At 45.0% G+C, this 19,316-nt stretch overlaps 1 protein-coding gene across 9 annotated transcripts in view; it reads right to left on the minus strand.

Moving 5' to 3' along the window:
- The window catches only part of lrriq1 (leucine-rich repeats and IQ motif containing 1), a 278,411-nt gene that overhangs the window by 22,883 nt on the left and 236,212 nt on the right, over positions 1 to 19,316 (minus strand). For all 9 annotated transcript variants that reach the window (XM_072485134.1, XM_072485135.1, XM_072485136.1 and 6 more), the window contains one exon: positions 12,407 to 12,536. In XM_072485134.1, coding sequence (XP_072341235.1) covers positions 12,407 to 12,536 — 130 coding nt within the window. The remainder of the gene's footprint in view (positions 1 to 12,406; positions 12,537 to 19,316) is intronic.

Here is a 19,316-nt window from a genome sequence, read left to right on the forward strand (position 1 = left end):
CTCCCACTCTTCCTGCAAGATATCCTGGCAGAAATTACTTGATCAAGAAGATAGCAACCATTAAAGCAAGTGCTGGCACCAGTGGAGGAAATGCCCATCATCATACAATCCCTGTAGTGTAGGAGGCCATTCAGCCCATCAAGTCAGCACCAATCCTCCAAAAGAGCACACTACCCAGGCCCAATTTCCCGTTCTTTCCCCATTACCTCATAATCCCATTTAAATGTTTGACACTAAAGGGCAATTTAGCACACACCTACCCTGCACATCTTTGGACAGTGGGATGAAACTGGAACACCCGGAGGAAACCCATGCAGACACGGGGAGAATGTGTAGACTCCACACAGTCACCCAAGGTCGGAATCGAACCGAGGTCCTGGTGCCGTGGGGCACCAGTGCTGAGAACGGTGCCACTGTGCCGTCATTGTTAGAGAGAGGGCACAAAGCATCACAGATAGCAATGTTGGTGGACACATACAGAAATCTATGGTATGGTTATAGCACATTTGAGTCACACTCGTACTGATCCATACAACTTTTGCTCTACCACCTTCTTTGCATAAGGCTGGCTGGCTGAATGGAAACAAGCTTCAATTAGATAACAGAACTTACACAAATCAGTAGGAGTATTGTGCCACAGGCTCATTAGAAGCAGCAATGACTTTACTTTTTTCAGGGTTGAGGATAACTTGCTTCCACTCCGTGGAGGTGGGTTCTGCAATGGTGAATAGTCCAATCCTGGATCCACAGACTCTGCTACAGGTGTGGCAGGTGGTGTTTGATGAGGTAGGTGGGTGAGATGCTCTGGATTCTGCATTATCTTTCCATTGTTTACGCTTGGCCTCCACGTGCTTCATCTTGTGATGCTTGAGGCAATTGCCATCTTTGTGGATTCTTCTTCTCCAGTTTGTGCATTCTAAGGCACTCCCACGTGTCGATGGGGATGTTGCATTTATTTCAGGAGGCTTTCAGAGTGTCATTGCAGCGTTTCCTCTGCCCACCTAGTGATCGCTTGCCATTGCGTAGCTCGGAGTAGAGCTCCGGAGTCTTGTGTCGGGCATGCAAACAATGTGGCCCGTCAATCGCAGCTGGTCGAGTGTGACCAGTGCCTCAATTCTGGGGATATTGTCCTGGGAGAGGACGCCTACGTTGGTACACTTATCCTTCCAGTGGATTTGCAGGATTTTGCAGAGGAAACGCTGGTGAAATCTCTCTCGGGATTTGAGGTGTCGGTTGTCATTCTCCATGTTTCGTTTTTTAAAATATATTTGAAAACTTTTTTCCAATTAAGGGGCAATTTAATGTGGCCAATCAACCTACCCTGCACATCTTAGTATTGTGGAGGTGAGACCCACCCAGACATGGCGAGAATCTGCAAACTCCAGACAGATTGTCCATGTTTCTGATAGATACAGGAGGGCAAGAACTACGGCTGCTCGATACACCATGAGTTTGGTGCTGGATTTTAGGTCTCGGTCTTTGAACAGATTGTTCCTCAGGCATTCGAAGATTCTACTGGCGCATTGGAGTTGATTCTGGAGACCTTTTGAGGTATGGGGAATGATCCACATTGTCCAGGGGCTCACGTGATGTTTGGGAGGCAGTTTTCTGTGGCAGAGTACCTTTGTTTTCCAATGTTTAGTCTGAGGCCCATTCTCTCATACACCTCAGTAAATGCATCAACGTTGGTTTGTAGATCGGCCTCTGAGTGAGTGCACACACAGGCTTTGTCTGCATACTGTAGCTCGATGACAGAAGTTGGGGTGATCTTGGTTCTGGCCTGGAGGCAGCGGAAGTTGAACAGTTTCCCGCTTGTCAAATAGGTTAGCCCCATTCCAGCGTAGAGCTTCAGGGTGATGGGGTGAAGTGTTCCTGCGAGGAAGATGGAGAAAAGCAATGGGGCAATGATGCAGCCCTGTTTGATCCTAGTTTGCACTCGTATTGGCTCTGTGATCATTCCGTTGATGAGGCCATGTGCAAAGGTTGATGCTGCTCCCTGCACTTTTCCTGGATTTGTCACGCGCTGAAGATCATGTCCATACCTCTTGATAGCCGGAATTCACATTGAGACTCAGGGAGGAGCTCTTCAACCAATGGGGGAGGAGGTTCAGGAGGATTCTTACAATGACCTTTCCCATGGCGGAGAGTAGGGAAATCCCTCTAATTTCCACAGTTGGACCTGGCTCCTTTCTTGATGATGGACACAATTAAAGAGTTTCTGTGATCACCCGGCAGGTTCTCTTCCTTCCAGACAAGGGTGATGAGGTTGTGGATTCTTGTCAAGAGTGCCTCTCCGCTGCATTGTAATACTTCTGCGGGGATTCCATATGCGCCAGAGGTCTTGTTCTTTTTCAGCTGTCGGATTACTTTTTCGACCACACGGTGAGCTGGGGTTGTGCTTAGGTGGTGGTGGGTAGTGTGTGGCGGGATGGTGTCGAGGGCACTTGTGTCGAAGGCTGTGTATGGTTGAGGAGGTCCTCAAAGTGCTTCCTCCAGTGATTTCTCTGTCTTTAATGAGTGCCTCTTCGCCTTTGGCTCTCAGTAGGTTGGGTTCCTGGGTACTTGGGGGTAGATGGTTTCAATTGCACTGAAGAAGCTGCATGCATCATGGTTGTCGGCGAGTTGCTGAGTCTCCTGTGCTCTTACAATCCACCATTTGTTCTTTAAGTTGGGAGATCTTTGTTGCACATTGGCCTTCAGTTGCCTGTCGGCTTGTTTCCTATTATTCGAGTTTTGGTGGAGCTGCCAGTTCAGGAATGCCTTGCATTTGCGGTCAGGGAGATCCTGGATCTCCCGATCATTCTCGTTGACCAGTCGTGGTGTTTCCTGGCCAAGAGCCTGAGCATCTCCTCGGAGGTGTTGACTCTGGTGGCTTTTAAGGCGGACCAGGTATTGTGGACATTACGCGACTCTGGTTCACTGGTTATCGGCAGGTTAGCTGTGAGGGGCCGACAGAGTATCTCTTTCTCCTCAGAGTTTTTGAGTCCAGAAACATTGAGCAACTGTAGCAGAGTTTTTTCTGCCTCTGCAGGTTTGGGGCCATGGTGATGGAGATGGTAGAGCGGATAAGTCAGTAGTCAGTCCAGCAGTCATTGGCTCCGGTCGTGGCATGGGTGATGCGGACATCTTTGCAGTCCCTTGCTCGGACAATGATACAGTGTTAGGTGCCAGTGTTGCTATAATGTCTTCTGCTTGTCTATCTGGCGGAACAGGGTGTTCACAATGACCAGGTCATGTTCTAAACATTTGTCTGGAGGAGAACTCAGTTGGCGTTTGTTTTCGCCACGCATTCCTTGCCAACATGCCTTTCCAAAGGTTTGCGTCCCTCCCGAATCTAGCATTGAATCTGTCGAGGAGGATCAGCTTAGAATTTATAGAATCATAGAATTTACAGTGCAGAAGGAGGCCATTCGGCCCATTGAATCTGCACCAGCCCTTGGAAAGAGCACCCTACTTAAGCCAACGCTTCCACCCTATCCCCATAACCCAGTAACCAGACCTAACCGTTTTGGACACTAAGTGAAATTTAGCATGGCCAATCCACATAACCTGCACATCTTTGAACTGTGGGAGGAAACCGGAGCACCTGGAGGAAACCCACGCAGACACGGGGAGAATGTACAAACACCACATAGACAGTCACACAAGGCCGGAATTGAACCTGGGTCCCTGGAGCTGCGGGGCAGCAATTGAGTGAGGTTGAAGAATGCCTCTTTTGTTTTGTCCATTGCATCTAGGGTTGGATGATAGGCACTGACTGCTGTGATGTGCTGCTTCTGGGGCAGGGTGAGCATTCGAGTCATGAGAAGTTCCCTCACTTTGGAGGGGGGTTCCTTGAGATGTCCAACCAATTTGTTTTTTTACTGGTGAAGCCGACCCCTTAGAGACGACATTTTGCTTCTGATTTGACTTTCCAGAAGAAGATGCATCCGTCACCTTGTTCTTTAAGCTGTCCGTTTCCTGCCAGTTGTGTCTCGCTCAGGGCGGCAGTGTCAATGTTGTGGAACCGTGTTCCCGGGATATGTTGTGAAACCGTGTTCCCGGGGGTGATGTTCAGGTCTGTTGTTCTTGGGTTGCCCATACAGGTCCTGACGTTCCGGGTCCCAAAATTAATTTGGGTGTGTGGAAGATGCCTGTGCATGGATTCTTTTAATGTGGGTTGGTCATTGCACACCAGCCAGCTTTGTTCCAGCGGAACAAAGTCTTGACCCAGTGGCAAGGAAATCCGAGTCGACTGGAGACCAGGCTTTGCTGTAGGACAGGGACTACTAATCACTCATCATCCACTGATCATCTGCCTACCTGCCTTCATTCTTAGTAATGACATGCCTGCATCCCCGCACTGCCCCCTCACACCTTTAACCAATTCCTGCATTGGTGCCAGGATGTTCACTGAGCCAGACTGCCTCAACCTTGATCATCTTTGCAGCCTTCAAATAATTCACCCCCAATTCCTATGCTGCAGCCACTGGAGGAGCGCTAGAATAGCTAGGAGAGCATGCAAGGCAGGGATTCGGAGCCATCACCATCGTAATCATTCGTATTGGACCAGATTCTCTCTCCTGGGCTGAGAGCACAGAGAATGGATATTTCCAAGCTCTGCGAACCCGACCTTTAAACATGACCACCAGAACGTCCGATTTTCAGCCTGGGAAGGCAGACTACAGTAGGAGTCAGGGTGGGCATAGTGAGAAGCTGGGCCTGATGTGGGTTGAGCAGCTTGGGTGCAGAGAAAAAGCAGGCCCTTCAGAAAGGCCCATTTGAGAGGTTGGTCATCAATGTGAGGTCCCTGTGCCTCAAGAGAAGACCTCATGGCCTTGCCAGGTGAGTGTCAAAGCTCAACATGTTGTCCAATTGTTAGCCAGCCCTGGAACGGATGGTCCATCATGAGCTTACCCAATGGGAGAATCAACATTGTTGCATCAATATGTACTCAACTGAACCACTGAAACTATGGAGTGGGTTCTCAGAGACAGCAACAGCAATGGCATCATCTTACCACCACTGCCTGTTAGCGATATTGTGCAGTCATGCAGTCAAGACTTAGTGGGTGAATGAATAATGAACAGTGCCATCCACTTGCCCTCTTGCTATTCATCTATTAGGTTGCTCCCAAACTGTTGATCCTTGACCCGGTCCCTCAAAGCTGTACACTGTCCAAGAAACTGTGTTCCATTCCAGCCTTGAGTAACTGTCTGTGTGAGTTTGCACATTCTCACTGTGTCTGCTTGGGTCTCCTCCAGTTTCCTCCCACAGTCCAAAGATGTGCAGGTTAGGTGGATTGGCGGGGTTATGAAGATAGGGCAGGGGAGTGGGCCTAGATAGGGTGCCCTTTAAGAGGGTCAGTGCAGATAGCCTCCTTCTACGCTGTAAGGATTTTATCACAATGTGACTAGGAGAGGGGGAACCAGTAGGGCTGTCAGTGGTCATAGAACACAGCATTCTAGCTTGGAGTCTTGAACTCCAAGTAATTTTTGATGATATGTGAAAATGATTAGTGCATCTAAGTGCACCAAAGTGCATGAGAGTATTATAATCCCAATGGTTCATGGCCCTTTTCATCTTACATTTCTATTAATAGAATGTCACACAGAGGAGATTCAGGGCAAGAAATTGGTCCAGCTGCCACATTTTTCTCATCAGGATCTTCAGGCTTTGGTGGAAGAGGTCCGGAAAAGGATACCAATCCTCTACCCCGCTGGCCAGTGTAATGCACCTGCAGCACCAAGAAAGCCTGGATTCAAATGGTGGCTGTGGTGAGCACAGCGGGAGATAATCAGCACTCATGGGTTTGATGCAGGATAAGGTTCAATGAGCTGCTGCATTCGGACAAGATGAATAGCTTGGCCCATCTACTCAGAGGTAAAAGGGAAGGATCATATCTGCAGGCTGCAGCTAAGGTGCAACACTTGGCACATACCTCTGCTTCAGCAATGAGGACCGTATAAGTGGCTCATGTAGGTGCACACAGTACATATGTGAATGGAGCACCTGATGAACAGACACCATGAAGGGCAATATCCATCCCTGCACTATTGTATAAAATGTCCGAGGAGGTAGTGTCACATCTTAGCATGGGCAGCACGGTAGCATTGTGGATAGCACAATTGCTTCACAGCTCCAGAGTCCCAGGTTCGATTCTGGCTTGGGTCAATGTCTGTGCGGAGTCTGCACATCCTCCCCGTGTGTGCGTGGGTTTCCTCCGGGTGCTCCGGTTTCCTCCCACAGTCCAAAGATGTGCAGGTTAGGTGGATTGGCCATGATAAATTGCCCTTAGTGTCCAAAATTGCCCTTAGTGTTGGGTGGGGTTACTGGGTTATGGGGATAGGGTGGAGGTGTGTGCTTGGGTGGGGTGCTCTTTCCAAGAGCCGGTGCAGACTCGACGGGCTGAATGGCCTCCTTCTGCACTGTAAATTCTATGATAAAAAATTCTATGATCTTATTAGCTCACACACCATTAACTTAGATAGCAGCACATCAGAAGAACGCACGTGTAGAGTCAGTGGCACACCAGAGTGTAGGAGGAGGTGTCAGAGTCAGAGACATCTGTGTACAGTCCCCTTAAGAGGAGGGGGAGATAAAGCCCTGATGATAATCCAGTGGGCAGGAACCAGAGTCACCTTTTGGGGCACAGTATTTAAATAATCAGTAGCAAATGTGTGGACATCTGGTAGAGTTCCCTGAGGCAGTGGAAGCTCTACGACTGCAGATGGAGGAGTTCATCAGCGTCATGAACACCACATTGTCCGAGGATTTCAACCGGATGAGCCAATCTCATGGAGAGACACATGCAACAACACAGAGTGGAAGCAGAAGCAAAGTCTCGGACAGGAAAGGGTGCCAGCCTCCCTCAGTATCCTGGATCAGTCCACTTAGAGTATTAGTACTGATATCCATGGAATACATGAGGAGCAGGGTACGCTTAACAGGACAGTCACACTATTGGCACAGCAGTTGCTGAAATGGATGATTGTTGTGTATCAGTCAGTCCTATCAACCCTGCCTGAAGGTCAACCCAGGACTGTGCAGGTCACCGGGGAGGGCAAAAGTCTCCAGAATTCCTCAGTACCCTCATCTTCCTCCACCTCCTCAGCCCCTCCTCTAGAGCTGTGATCGGCTGCACTTGTGTTAATGATTACGGCTGCCCATACAGAGGCCGCCATCCGAAGGAGATCTCCAACAACACGACCACACAGATCACCAGTTTCTCACTGCCGTATAGACTAAAAAGTGAGCAGCCTGCCTCCACTCCCCCCAAGGCAATATTCGCGACACTTTGTAGGAGTGTGTGAGAGTGCAGGGTGCTATCTCGCCTACAGCACTAATGGGTTCACTATGTTTACATTTTTCACATTGTATATAGCACATTTGAGCACTTCTTTAATATCTTTACTTCTACTTGTACATGACTCAGTGTGTGTTTCTACATATAGAGTTCAAAATTAATGGTAATGTTATGAAGGCTGTTCTCATCAGTAATAATGAGGCTGGCATGCTGAGGTCCATTCGACATGAAATCAACAGAATCAAGGTTGCTGGCTGATTTGTGATGTTTTGGAGGGCTGTTTCCTTCTCTGCTGTATCACATAAGATTCAGGAGTTCAAAAGCTCAAGCATGGAGATGCTCCTTGTATCTTTCATTGCCCATCAAGCTTGACTTTAAGAGACGCTCAATGATAAGGGTCCATGAAGAGAAGCTGGATAACTGGTCCATCTCAAGCTTGAATGCTGGTTTTAAAGCATTCACCACACTGCAGTGTGACACATTGGTGTAGGTATAGGCATCGCAGCTTGAGAGACCATATATCGTCCAAGGGATATTAGTTTTCTGCTCTGCCCACTACTTTGCTCTTCAGGTGACTCAGGATGTGTTTAACACAAGGCAGAGGCATATGGAAGCCAGGAAGGTTGCATGTGTCGCACAAAGGTAATTTGCATGAGAATAATTTGTGCCGAGATTGTCAATTGCACCCAGAGTAGAAATTCTACTCAAATATTTTACCTAATTTCAAATAGTTAAGTCAATATAGTTGAGATTCTGAAGTGATTGAAAGTGTTTGGAGAACAGACCAAATTAAGATCTAAATGTTGCACAACCACACAGATTAAATGATGGACAAGAATTTTTAAGGATATTCAGTTACCTCCTTCAAGGGAACAGGAAGCCATTGCTAAATGTGCATCACATCAGTCCCAAGTTCTTTACTCATATTATATTGCTAAGATTATTTTGGTTTCTACAAATCTGTTTTCAATGTAATGGCGAGCATTTTGGAAGCTAACAAAAGGGTAAAGTGTCACCTGAGCAGAGGAAACAGCAACATTATTCGAATGCCAATTTAGCTAAAAAAAATACAATGTCTACAACTAAACTAATTCTGGAACCTGCTTTTTCACATTAGTTTATGTCTTTCACAAATGGAGATTGAGATTGACCAATCTTAATGTGGACTCCTATAAAATTTTGATACTATGTTATAGTTACAATTTAAAGAATCAAGAGTCATATTGCATACCTTAGGGATAAAGATGATGATGGTTATCGATTAGTATATAGGGGGTGTGGTTAACTGGCCTCGTTTCGCTCAGGCGAGAGCGCAACAAAGCTGGTGACCAACAGGAGAGGCCAAAAACGAGAACCCGCTGGCCATGCTCCCGTAGGTGATCCTGTAGCGATTTCGCTGTAGCGTGGCAACGGTGCAGCCCCGGTTGGGAGTGGGCTGTCCTGGGAGGCTGGGGGTATCGGGGCTGGGAGGGGCTCTGATGGGAGGGGGGCATCGGCCGTATGTGGGTCCTCCATGCCAATGCTGGACTATGTGTTCCCCTTCTGGGGGCAACCCTAGGTCCACCTGTTTGCCCAAAAACCATCCATGACTCTCACTGACTGCGGACGCCTCTGGCCTTCCGGCTGAAGGCTATTGTTAATCGAGAATTGGCAATCGTGGTTAAGTGAGCACTTCACATCCCAAGTGGATCCCGTGGGTGGGCGTACCATGTAGTATTTGGGGCTCATTGTCTAGCATCCAGATCACATCTTGATGCATGGACACTGTGCTTGAACACTGTGGGAGGCAGCACCACAGACGCACCAGCCAACCTTCAATCACCCAGGGGATGGGCAGAGCGTGTCGATTGTGGGGGGGGGGGGGGGGTCCATGTCGAAGGGGATGGGGCATGGGGTTGGGTGGTTGGCCCACATCGCGGAACAAAGAGCCAGAGGCATCATACCAGTTGTGGTGAGGGTATTTTAATGTTTCTCGTACATGTGTACAGCACTGCCCCACTCTCCTGATGGTACTGCCTCATTATATCCTACCTCTTCCCTTCCCAATCCAAACCGTCCCAACACTTCCTTCCTTACCACACACCTACTCCTGCCCCTCCAGTACCCTCTCAGTGATCCTCGACGTGCTTGGCCTTCCTTGCTCTTCCACCATGTCTAGGTGTATCCCCAGGATGCACATCAGAGGTGGAGGCAGCAAGCTGCCTACCTCGATGCACCTGGCGGGTGTCCTCTGGGGCCAGAAGACTCCGGCACACTTGACGGCGGCACATGCACAGCCGTTCCGCCCTGTTCTGGGTGCTGGTTGTGAGACGTGGATCATAATAATAATCTTTATTGCCACAGGTAGGCTTACATTAACACTGCAATTAAGTTATTGTTAAACGCCCCTAGTCGCCACATTCCAGCCTCTGTTCAGGTACAAGGAGGGAGAATTCAGAATGTCCAATTCACCTAATAGCACGTCTTTTGGGACTTGTGGGAAGAAACCGGAGCACCTGGAGGAAACCCACACAGACACAGGGAGAACGTGCAGACTCCACACAGACAGTGACTCAAGCCAGGAATCAAAAGCAACAGTGCTACCCACTGTGCTACCGTGCTGAGGGGTGGAACTCAAGGGAGCTGGTGACCACCATCACCAGTCCATATGATGGGTCCGCATTGCCACCCAGCAGTCCCTCCTCCCCTGCTCGGTGCCCATGGGGTATGGAAGGACAGCTGAATTGAGCCCCGGCTGCCCCTGCGACATCTGGCCCTGTTTGCCCTGGCAGTTCCCCAATGTCTGCACCATGGTGTAGATGCTCTTGGCGATGCTCCTCAGTGATTGGGCCCACCTGCGACTGGGACAAGCTTTGTAGTGCCTCAGCCATTCCCATCTGAGACCAGGACATGTACCTCAGCGCCTCATCAAGGTCAGCCTTGTACTGGGTGACGTCCCTCAGCAAGATGGGCATTCTGCCGAGGCTCTCAGCCATGGCCGTCACCGACTGCGCCACGCCTTAGACACCTCCACTAAAGCTGCTGAGGTTGTGCACCAGGCTGACCTTGAATAGTTTTTCTAGTTGTTTCCTAAGAGGGATCGTTTCATGCAGGTAATAGTTTCACACTAGTTGACTTAACACCATGGAGTGTAAAGTTTGTAAACATTATACACTATATGGAGAGTACAAACTGAGGCTGAACTAGACTATTTGCAATGTGGAGTCATTCATGGGTGTGAGATGGACTTCCAACCACATGTCAGTGGCATCACTAAGTCTTATTTCCACCTCTGTAACCTTACCTGGCTTCACTTCTGCCTCAGTTCGTCTGCTGCTGAAACCCTCATCCATGCTTTTTGTTACCTCTAAGCTTGACTATTCCAGTGCATTCCTAGCTGGCCTCCCATATTCTTCCCTCTGTAAACTTGAGATCATCAATACCTCTTCTGGCTGGGTTCTAACTTGCACAAAGTTCAGTTTACCCATAATCCCTGTGATTGCTGATCTACACTGGCTGCTAGTCAAGTAAGAAGTCTTACAACACCAGGTTAAAGTCCAACATGTTTGTATCAAACACTAGCTTTCGGAGCACTGCTCCTTCCTCAGGTTCCTTCTTCACCTGAGGAAGGAGCAGTGCTCCGAAAGCGAGTGTTTGAAACAAACATGTTGGACTTTAACCTGGTGTTGTAAGACTTCTTACTGTGCTCACCCCAGTCCAACGCCGGCATCTCCACATCATGGCTAGTCAAGTAACACCTTGACTTTGAAATTCTTATCTTATTTTTCAAATCCTGCCATAGTCTCGTCCCTCACTATCTCTGTAATCTCTCCCAAATCTACAGCCCTCCAAGATATCGGTGTTCTTCTGACCTCGTGAGCATTTGAATTTAATCATGCCACTATTGATAGCCATGCCTTCAAATGCCAAGGTCCTTTGGTCTAGAAATCTTTCCCTAAACTTTTCCACCTCTCACTTGTCCATTAAGACACTACATAAAACTTACCTTTTTGACCAAGCTTGTGGTCATCTGCCCTGATGCGGCATGGTGTTAAATTTTGTTTGATAACTTTCCTATGACATTTTCGAACATTTTACCAAGTTAAAGGCACCACGTAAATACAAATTACGCTGCTTTTGGAATCTTTTAAATTGTGTAGGATGTCTATTTACAAGTGCTTTTTAACACGTGAACTCCAATTTCCTCAAAGTAGTTGCATTCTGTACCAAAAACGGCATTTACTATGGGAGTCATGGAGAAAGGAGGGGATATTTCAGTATTTTACTAACTATAATATGCTATGCAACATGTTGTACTTTCAAAAGATCTAGAAGTTACAATAGGCATTGAATCATTTTTCTTGTTGTTCCCCGGTAGGGATTTCTTAACGCATTCTCTAAGTGCCCCATCATGTGGGCCCATAACCTTTATGCCACATCCTCCTACTCAAAATATTCAGCACTAGTCTGTAGAGTGAAATTCCAATTTTGTGCCAATGTGCATATTGAGTTCAAATCTTTTCTGCCTCATGACCACAGGAAGTTAGGAGTCTTTTTTTAAGCCTTGCAAATCTCCAGTAATTTCAGTGCAGCTTGAAGGAAGATGACAACCGAGCTGTTTCTTGCTCGAGTGAATACTAAAAAAAAAAAATCTTATGAAGGTGATTAGGTTGGACAACACTATTTTCCCAAGCTCCTGCTGATGGGTTCACTTGTGGCTAGGGGCGGTAGAATTTGATGGGAGGCTCAAAAGTCAGTTTTATGTCGGCGTGAATTTACAGTGGGATCTTCTGCTGGTGCCCACCATGGAGGATCAGGAGGGCAGTGTGAAACTCATTTGCATCATGCTAAATGGATGCAAGTTTTAAAAAAAACTTTTACCACATAGGGATAAATCTTTAACTGGCTATTCTGAAATAGAACTGACATTGTAGATTAGCCAAACATTATAGGAATACAGAATCAGGCAATTTCCTTAAAATGTGGCTAATATGTACAGACAGCTTTATGCTTCGACAACAAGTTGAAAATCTATCCTCTGTGTGTCTGTATGCTTACATGAATGAATTGCTATGGTCTGTCATCAACTCCATTTACATTGCAAAGTTCACATCATCTGTCAAATGAACGAAAAGTTCTTACTTTTTCATAATTCTGGATTTTGTTTGTTCATCATTGACCAGCTGTGTGTGAAGCCACTGGTAGGTTAGTTCTCTGCTCTTTTGCAGCGTCTCTGCTGAGGTAGTGTCTTGATGAATGAATTCTTTAGGAGCTGAATGAAATAACAGAATAAATTATGACTGGCACAGGGCTTATGTAACCTCAGGTCTTAATAAATTGCGATTTTAAAATCTAAATTTTATTTTCTATTTTTATTTCAAAGAAGGTATTTGTGATGTGATCCAAAACATTCTCTCTGTCACCAAAACCCTCATTCATGCCCTTATCACCTGAAGGTTTGATTTTGCAACATGCTCCTTTCTGCATGCTCCAACTCCACTCCATATTAGCTCCAGTTCAGGCACTTATATTTTGTTCTCATCACTCCTGTCTTTACCAACATGATCCAGTTAACTTGCTTCCTGATTGCCTCTATTTAGGCTTACAAATGAAAAATGGCAATGTACAGAGAGGCAATCATTGTCCTTCAAACTGTAGCCCAAAGTTAGATATAGGACAAAAAATTAATCAGTTCTGAAGATTGACTGCAATAGAAGTGCATGGGTTAACAGCACAGTAAACTACTGGAAGAAGCAACTGATTACTGCACAGTAGACCCTCAATTATCAGTCAAGATCCCTTCATCATGGTCATTAAAAAATATATTATATTACTATATATTATATTTTGTAAAAAAATAAAATGACTGCAATTCATTCTTAAAAGTAAAATTTTACATGCCCAAAATGACAAAGACAATAAATATAGTCCGAAAAGCTTTTATGTAGCAGCAATTGATTCTTAATCTGTGTAAAAAGCCACACAAAATGATACCCTGTAGAAAATAGATTACACCAAAAACAAATCTTTATTAAGCATGTGATGTGGAAACAAGTGATGTTCTGGATGCAAATACAATTATAAAGACACAAATCTGTGATGGTTTTCAAGGATTTCACAACGATAGCAATGAATGGAGTAACAGGCAGCAATCCATATGTGATCAAAGATGATCTTATTCTTATCAGATTTTTTCTTTAGCAAAGCTGCTTTTATTTAAACTGATATGGGTAAGAATAAACATCCTCTGCATCCTTTCATTCTCAATGACGACTGACTCATAGCATCTGGTATTGCATGCCTTCAGTGACTGCCCCTCTTTATTTTTTTCGAAGCACCTTAATGACCTTTATTATGCAAACAATATATGTTCAAAACCGTCAGCTATCCGGATCTTTGACACATATAACTGTTCATAATTCTCATTCAGAAGTTGAGGGTTAAAGCATTGCTGTGAGTACTTCAGGTTCCCTTCTTTGCAACTGAAATCTTCCTTGTTAAATACATATTTAGTGGCAGAAAACCAGAAGAAAGGTAACTGGACAATCAGTTGCCCGATATGAAGTCGTCATAAAGCCTTGTCTTTATTTTCTTTCTATGCTGTGCATTTTGGTTCACAAAATATATTACTGTCAACTGATTTGCAAATAATTTGCGATCATTTTTCAGCAGTCTACTGGATTAGTAAATTTCAGGGTAAGTAGAAATAGTAACAGATTCCTACACCAGGAATATTTGTGCATGAAGGCTTATCATGCAGATCTCTTACGGATCTTGTGCAATCAGAGGTCACTATCTCTGCATCAGAAACAATGTCGTGATATTAAAGAATGAAGTCATTCAGAGCTATGTCAGTGACAGTCATTGAGATCAGGACCATCTGCCATTAATTTTCTCCAAAAGGAGAATAATAGACACTCTATGCATTGCTTAGAAATTCCCGACTGAATAAACAAGACAAGGTCATTTGCAGGTTAAATTTTGTCCGAGGTTTTGTGAAGAGCACCATTTCTTATTCTAAAGGCATGCTCCTATGGTTTAAAAAAAATTGAGCTCTTTATGCATCTTTAAATATAAAGGAATAGTTGACCAAACATTAGGGGCATGGTAATTAACTGGGAATGGGCTTCAACAAATGCCTTTAACAGTTGATGATTCAGTCCTAAGAAAATGATGTAAAAATATATTTTAACAATACTGGGTTATCACCTGTCAAAGGGGTGCCGGAGAATTGAAAGATTCATGTGGCTCACTTTACATTAGCGATTTTTCAAAGTAATGTCATGGGTCCTTACCTTTTGATTATTCCAAAATTCTATTGCTAATGTTCAACCTAGCATCAGCAGGAATAGTAATGACTCTTTTTTTTTTGAGCAGTTCGGTCATAATGCATCTTGTAAGAATGCCTTTAATTTAGGTTTGTTAAAAAATACCTTGTGAAACTCAGTTGCTTCAAGAATATTCCACAATACTCGTGTAATATGTTACGTTCCACTGTCAAGATGAAAATATTAAATTAATTCTGCCAGCTACTGAATAAACTATAATTAAAAAGTTATGAAAACATTTCATTCCAATTTTCACAGTGCAATGTTTAACATATAGAGGGTATGCAAGAAGATGGACTTGGATTGTTGATGTGCAGTTAAGTCTTTTGTAATTTGTACAAGAAATAATAAAGGTATTGAGTTAAATAAATTCAATTTATTTACAGAAAATTAAAGTCAGTATGCCCATGCTTTGGTAATCCATGGATTTTGCTGGCCTCTTATTTTAGCCACTTTCATCAACTCTGATGCTTGGCATATTTGCATAACTAAAACAGGAAATCTCGCTCTGATCTGAGGCCATCAAAACACCTGCAGGCAGATTTCCATGTTTATTTTTAACAAAGCTTAGAAAAGAGTCTAAACATTCTGGCACCTCACTGGCAAGTGCAGCAGAAAACTTGCTAAAATTAACAGTCTTTAATGCAGATCAAAACCTCATCATGCAACAAGAAAAAGCTGTAGGGCAAAAGTGAACACAGGCAGGTATTTATGTTTTCAGTTCCAAAGTAATACTAACCGTTCCTAAATTTAGATAAAGACATGAACAAAATTCCTTTGCTTTTTGATTTTTTCGAATGTGGGAATTACTGTATTTTAAAATTCTAACTGTCTATGACCAACAAACCTCAACATGCAAAAGATGGAATTAAGATTTTTTTTCTCCTCAGGTAATTAATTACAGTGGACACTTCACAATATGAAACTGAAATACCCAGTACAATCTAAAGGATGCTACTTCCACCCAAACTCTTCAATCAGCAGCTACTTGCAGTTATCCAATAAAGCCAGTCGGTAATAGTTTCTGTTGCTGTTTCGAGTCCCTTCTAGTGTACACGTTTTACAAGACACACAGTAGCAGTCAACCTCGCTGACAATTTGAAGAAAGTGGCGTGTTTGCACATCATCCCATGTTGGATCATGCCCTCTTAGACCAGATTACCTGACCAGGACTTCCACTTTCAAATCATTATGACTCTGAGCTCCTGGCATGAATTATGCCTGCCATTGAGACCTCATTGTTCAGATGATGGGTATTCTGATGCTGCTGACCAGCAACAATAGTTAAGGGAGCCTGGCGCTCTTGGTAGTTGGTCATGGTGGGGTGAATATATTTTAAATATTAACTGATGCAATTAAAAATACCAAAATGTTTTTTCCCAAAAAACTATCAAAATGAAGTGGTGTCAAAGTTAAATACCCAGAACTAACCTCAGCTGAAATCCAATCTTCAACTGCAGGCTTGAATTTCACAATGAAAATATCTAGGGGTTCACATTAAGTGTTGACTTTCCTCAGCACAAATCTTTCTGGTTGGGAACGCATTTTTAAAACAGCCAAAATTCCGCTATGAGTTTTGGTGAATTACATTTTTGCTCAATTTGCATATTTAAATAAAATTCTTGCCTGTTTCCAAGGAAGGCTTCTTGTCCTGGAGTCCCACCTGATTCGAAGCTATTGCATAGAAGCCCCCATTTAATGTTTTATGCCCAACAAAAACAGGACATGCACGGCGTTAAAATAAAGACAGAGTAATTACCTGCTCAGTCACAGTATGATCCTACCTGCCATCAATTTAATTCACATCGAAGGCGTCCATTGCCTCATAAATTTGGGGTCCTGTGGTGCAAATAGGCCACTGATGTGATTTTAATCCACAGTTGGATGAGTCACAACTGGTGTCAATGCTACCAGAGAAACCTAGCGCAAAAATCATACAGTGCCAGATGGGACCCAGGACGGAGTTTTTTTAGTCAGGTGGAATAAGAGGGCGGGATTCTCCACTCCCGCGCCAAAGTGGCCGCGCTGTCGTGAACACCGTCGAGGTTCATGACAGCGCGAAACGGCCCCGATCCCGACCGATTCAGGCCCTGACAATGGGCTCGGATCGGGGCCGCGTCATCTACACGCGCCAGGCCTTGTCGCCCGCGTAAAGGCGGCTCCGCATAGATGACGCGGCCGGCGCCACATAACTGGTGTCATCCGCGCATGCGCGGGTTGGCTGGCGCCAACCCGCGCATGCGTGGTTGCCGTCCTCTCTAAGTCCGCCCCGCAAGAAGATGGCGGACGGATCTTGCGGGGCAGCGGAAGGAAGGAGGTCCTCCTTCAGAGAGGACGGCCCGACGATCGGTGGGCACCGATCGTGGGCCACCCCACATTTGAGGTACCCCCCGGTGCAGGATCCCCCCTCGCTCCCCCGCAGGCCGCCCCCCCCCCAGCGTTCGCGCGCTGTTCCCGACGGCAGCGACCAGGTGTGGACGGCGCCGGGGGTAACACGCCGTTTTGGCCTGGCCGCTCGGCCCATCCGGGCCTGAGAATAGCGGGGGTGCCGGAGAATCGCCATTTTGGGTGTCTCCGGCGATTCTCCGGCCTGCGGCCCGCGGAACCCGACCGGCCCGTTCCCGCCGCTTGGGAGAATTGCGGGCGTCGGACCGGGAGGGCGTCGGACCGGCGTCCCGGGAAATTTTGGCGGCCCAGGCGATTCTCCCAACCGGCGCGGGAGTGGAAAATCTCGCCCAGAGTATTTCATTGGACTCCATAAGAACAACAAGGCTTTCTCCTGCTCCAAGACCCCTTCTGTCCCTTATGGTGACCGCCAGTCATCCAACATTCTGCTCCCACCATGTAGTGATTTCCTGGGTTTCAGCAGGAGTTGAAACTTAAACACAGTAGGCAGTTAAAATCTCTCAAGGCCGCACACAATAGCGTGATGTGAACGGGCTACTTATCATGTCTCTGCACATGTGCCCCAAGTTAAAATTGGGTTGAAGTATTGGAAAAAGCACACCTACAGTGTTCTAACAGTCTGAATGCTATATTTCCAAATTATGTAATCAAATGTGAAACATTACATCAAAAATAAAAGAAAATCAAGCACATTTTATATAAGTAAACACCAACATGCTGGGCACATTTTCAATAGCAACAAGGTTTCTACATCTTACAGAAATTTCTGTTTCTCAATTTAGAGTATCTCACTTTTTTTCCAATTAAGGGGCAACTTTGGGTTATGGAGGTGAGACCCATGCAGACACAGGGAGAGTGTGCAAATTCCACACGGACAGTGACCCAGGGCTGGGATCGAACCTGGGTCCTTGGCCGTGAGGCAGCAGTGCTAACTACTGCGCCACCGTGCCGCCCTTACAATTTACAGAAATATTGCATATAATGTGGGCTTCTAATCCAAGTACCTGCTATGATTTTTGGCTATGTTTTCCATCAACAGTTACCGTGCAAAAGTGTCTCACAAATATCTTCCATGCTTTGTCAGTCTTACACTGCTACTGCAGTGAATGGTTCCATGTCACTCCCAATTCTACCGCCATCTTGAATGCAACATAAGTTATTAACACGCAATGGGCAATTACGGAAATTTACTGAACTGGAGGAATGAAATGAAATGAAAATCGCTTATTGTCACAAGTAGGCTTCAAATGAAGTTACTGTGAAAAGCCCCTAGTCGCCACATTCCGGCGCCTGTTCGGGGAGGCTGGTACAGGAATTGAGGAATAGAGGAAAACCAATAAGCACTTCTTCTGTAAAATGTTTTGAATCATGCCGAAACAGGGAAACATTTTCTTGTGTTAAAACCATTTATATCATTAACCATTGAGGGAAGAACAGTACAGCTGGCTTTCTTGCAAAGTATTTGAGGAAGGATTATGACTGTCGCCAAGTTACCCAGAAGGTTTTATCATACAAAATAGAATTGGTAATATGTAGAATTCAACTTACTAAAATGTAAGTATAACTTCTATAGGCTCCAAGTTGGCCACTATTTTGTCAGCTTATTGAGGATGTACTGTGGAAAAGTATTAATTAGGTCATAAAATGCAATGCTTTGGAATCATATTTCTCTGCAGCGCAGAAACGCACAGCACATAACCTTACCTGGCATATTTCATTTGTGAACAAACTTCTTCAACATTTTTATGTTTTTCTTAAATAAGGCTAAACTTTGAAACGCTATTTATGGGGAACAAAATACAAAACGCAAATAATGATATAATAAACCTACAAGAAATCAGTTTCATAATTTAGTGAATGGATGCTTAGAAAATTAGGTACACATTTCATTTCTCCTTTAACAAGTGACAAGGTATTTAACCAAAAATAAAATGAACTGAATTCTGTGTGCATACACAGCACAGCTCCTGCAGTGTTTTACAGTTCTCTGAGAGGCAATGCTGTGAACTAGGTTTGCACTCTGCCAGAAAAGTGGCTCTGACCCATAGAGAGCTCCTTGAGATCACCAATGCCTCAGGCCTTGCTGCTTTCTCCAAGAAGTCTTATGTTTCAAGTATCAGTTTAGATTTCTTCTGGAGATGATTAACGCAAACACAACACAGATTTTTTCCAAGTTATCCAACTCCATGTGTTTATGTTATTCTAGTTCTTTTCTAGATTTTGCTGGCTGTATCTACCTGCTTGAAGTCCCTATCATTTTACACCCTAAGAGAGCCATTAAATCCATAGTTTCACAAACTTATATATTTCACTCATTG

The sequence above is a fragment of the Scyliorhinus torazame genome, chromosome 19 (assembly GCF_047496885.1).
Source record: "Scyliorhinus torazame isolate Kashiwa2021f chromosome 19, sScyTor2.1, whole genome shotgun sequence".
Taxonomy (NCBI): domain Eukaryota; kingdom Metazoa; phylum Chordata; class Chondrichthyes; order Carcharhiniformes; family Scyliorhinidae; genus Scyliorhinus; species Scyliorhinus torazame.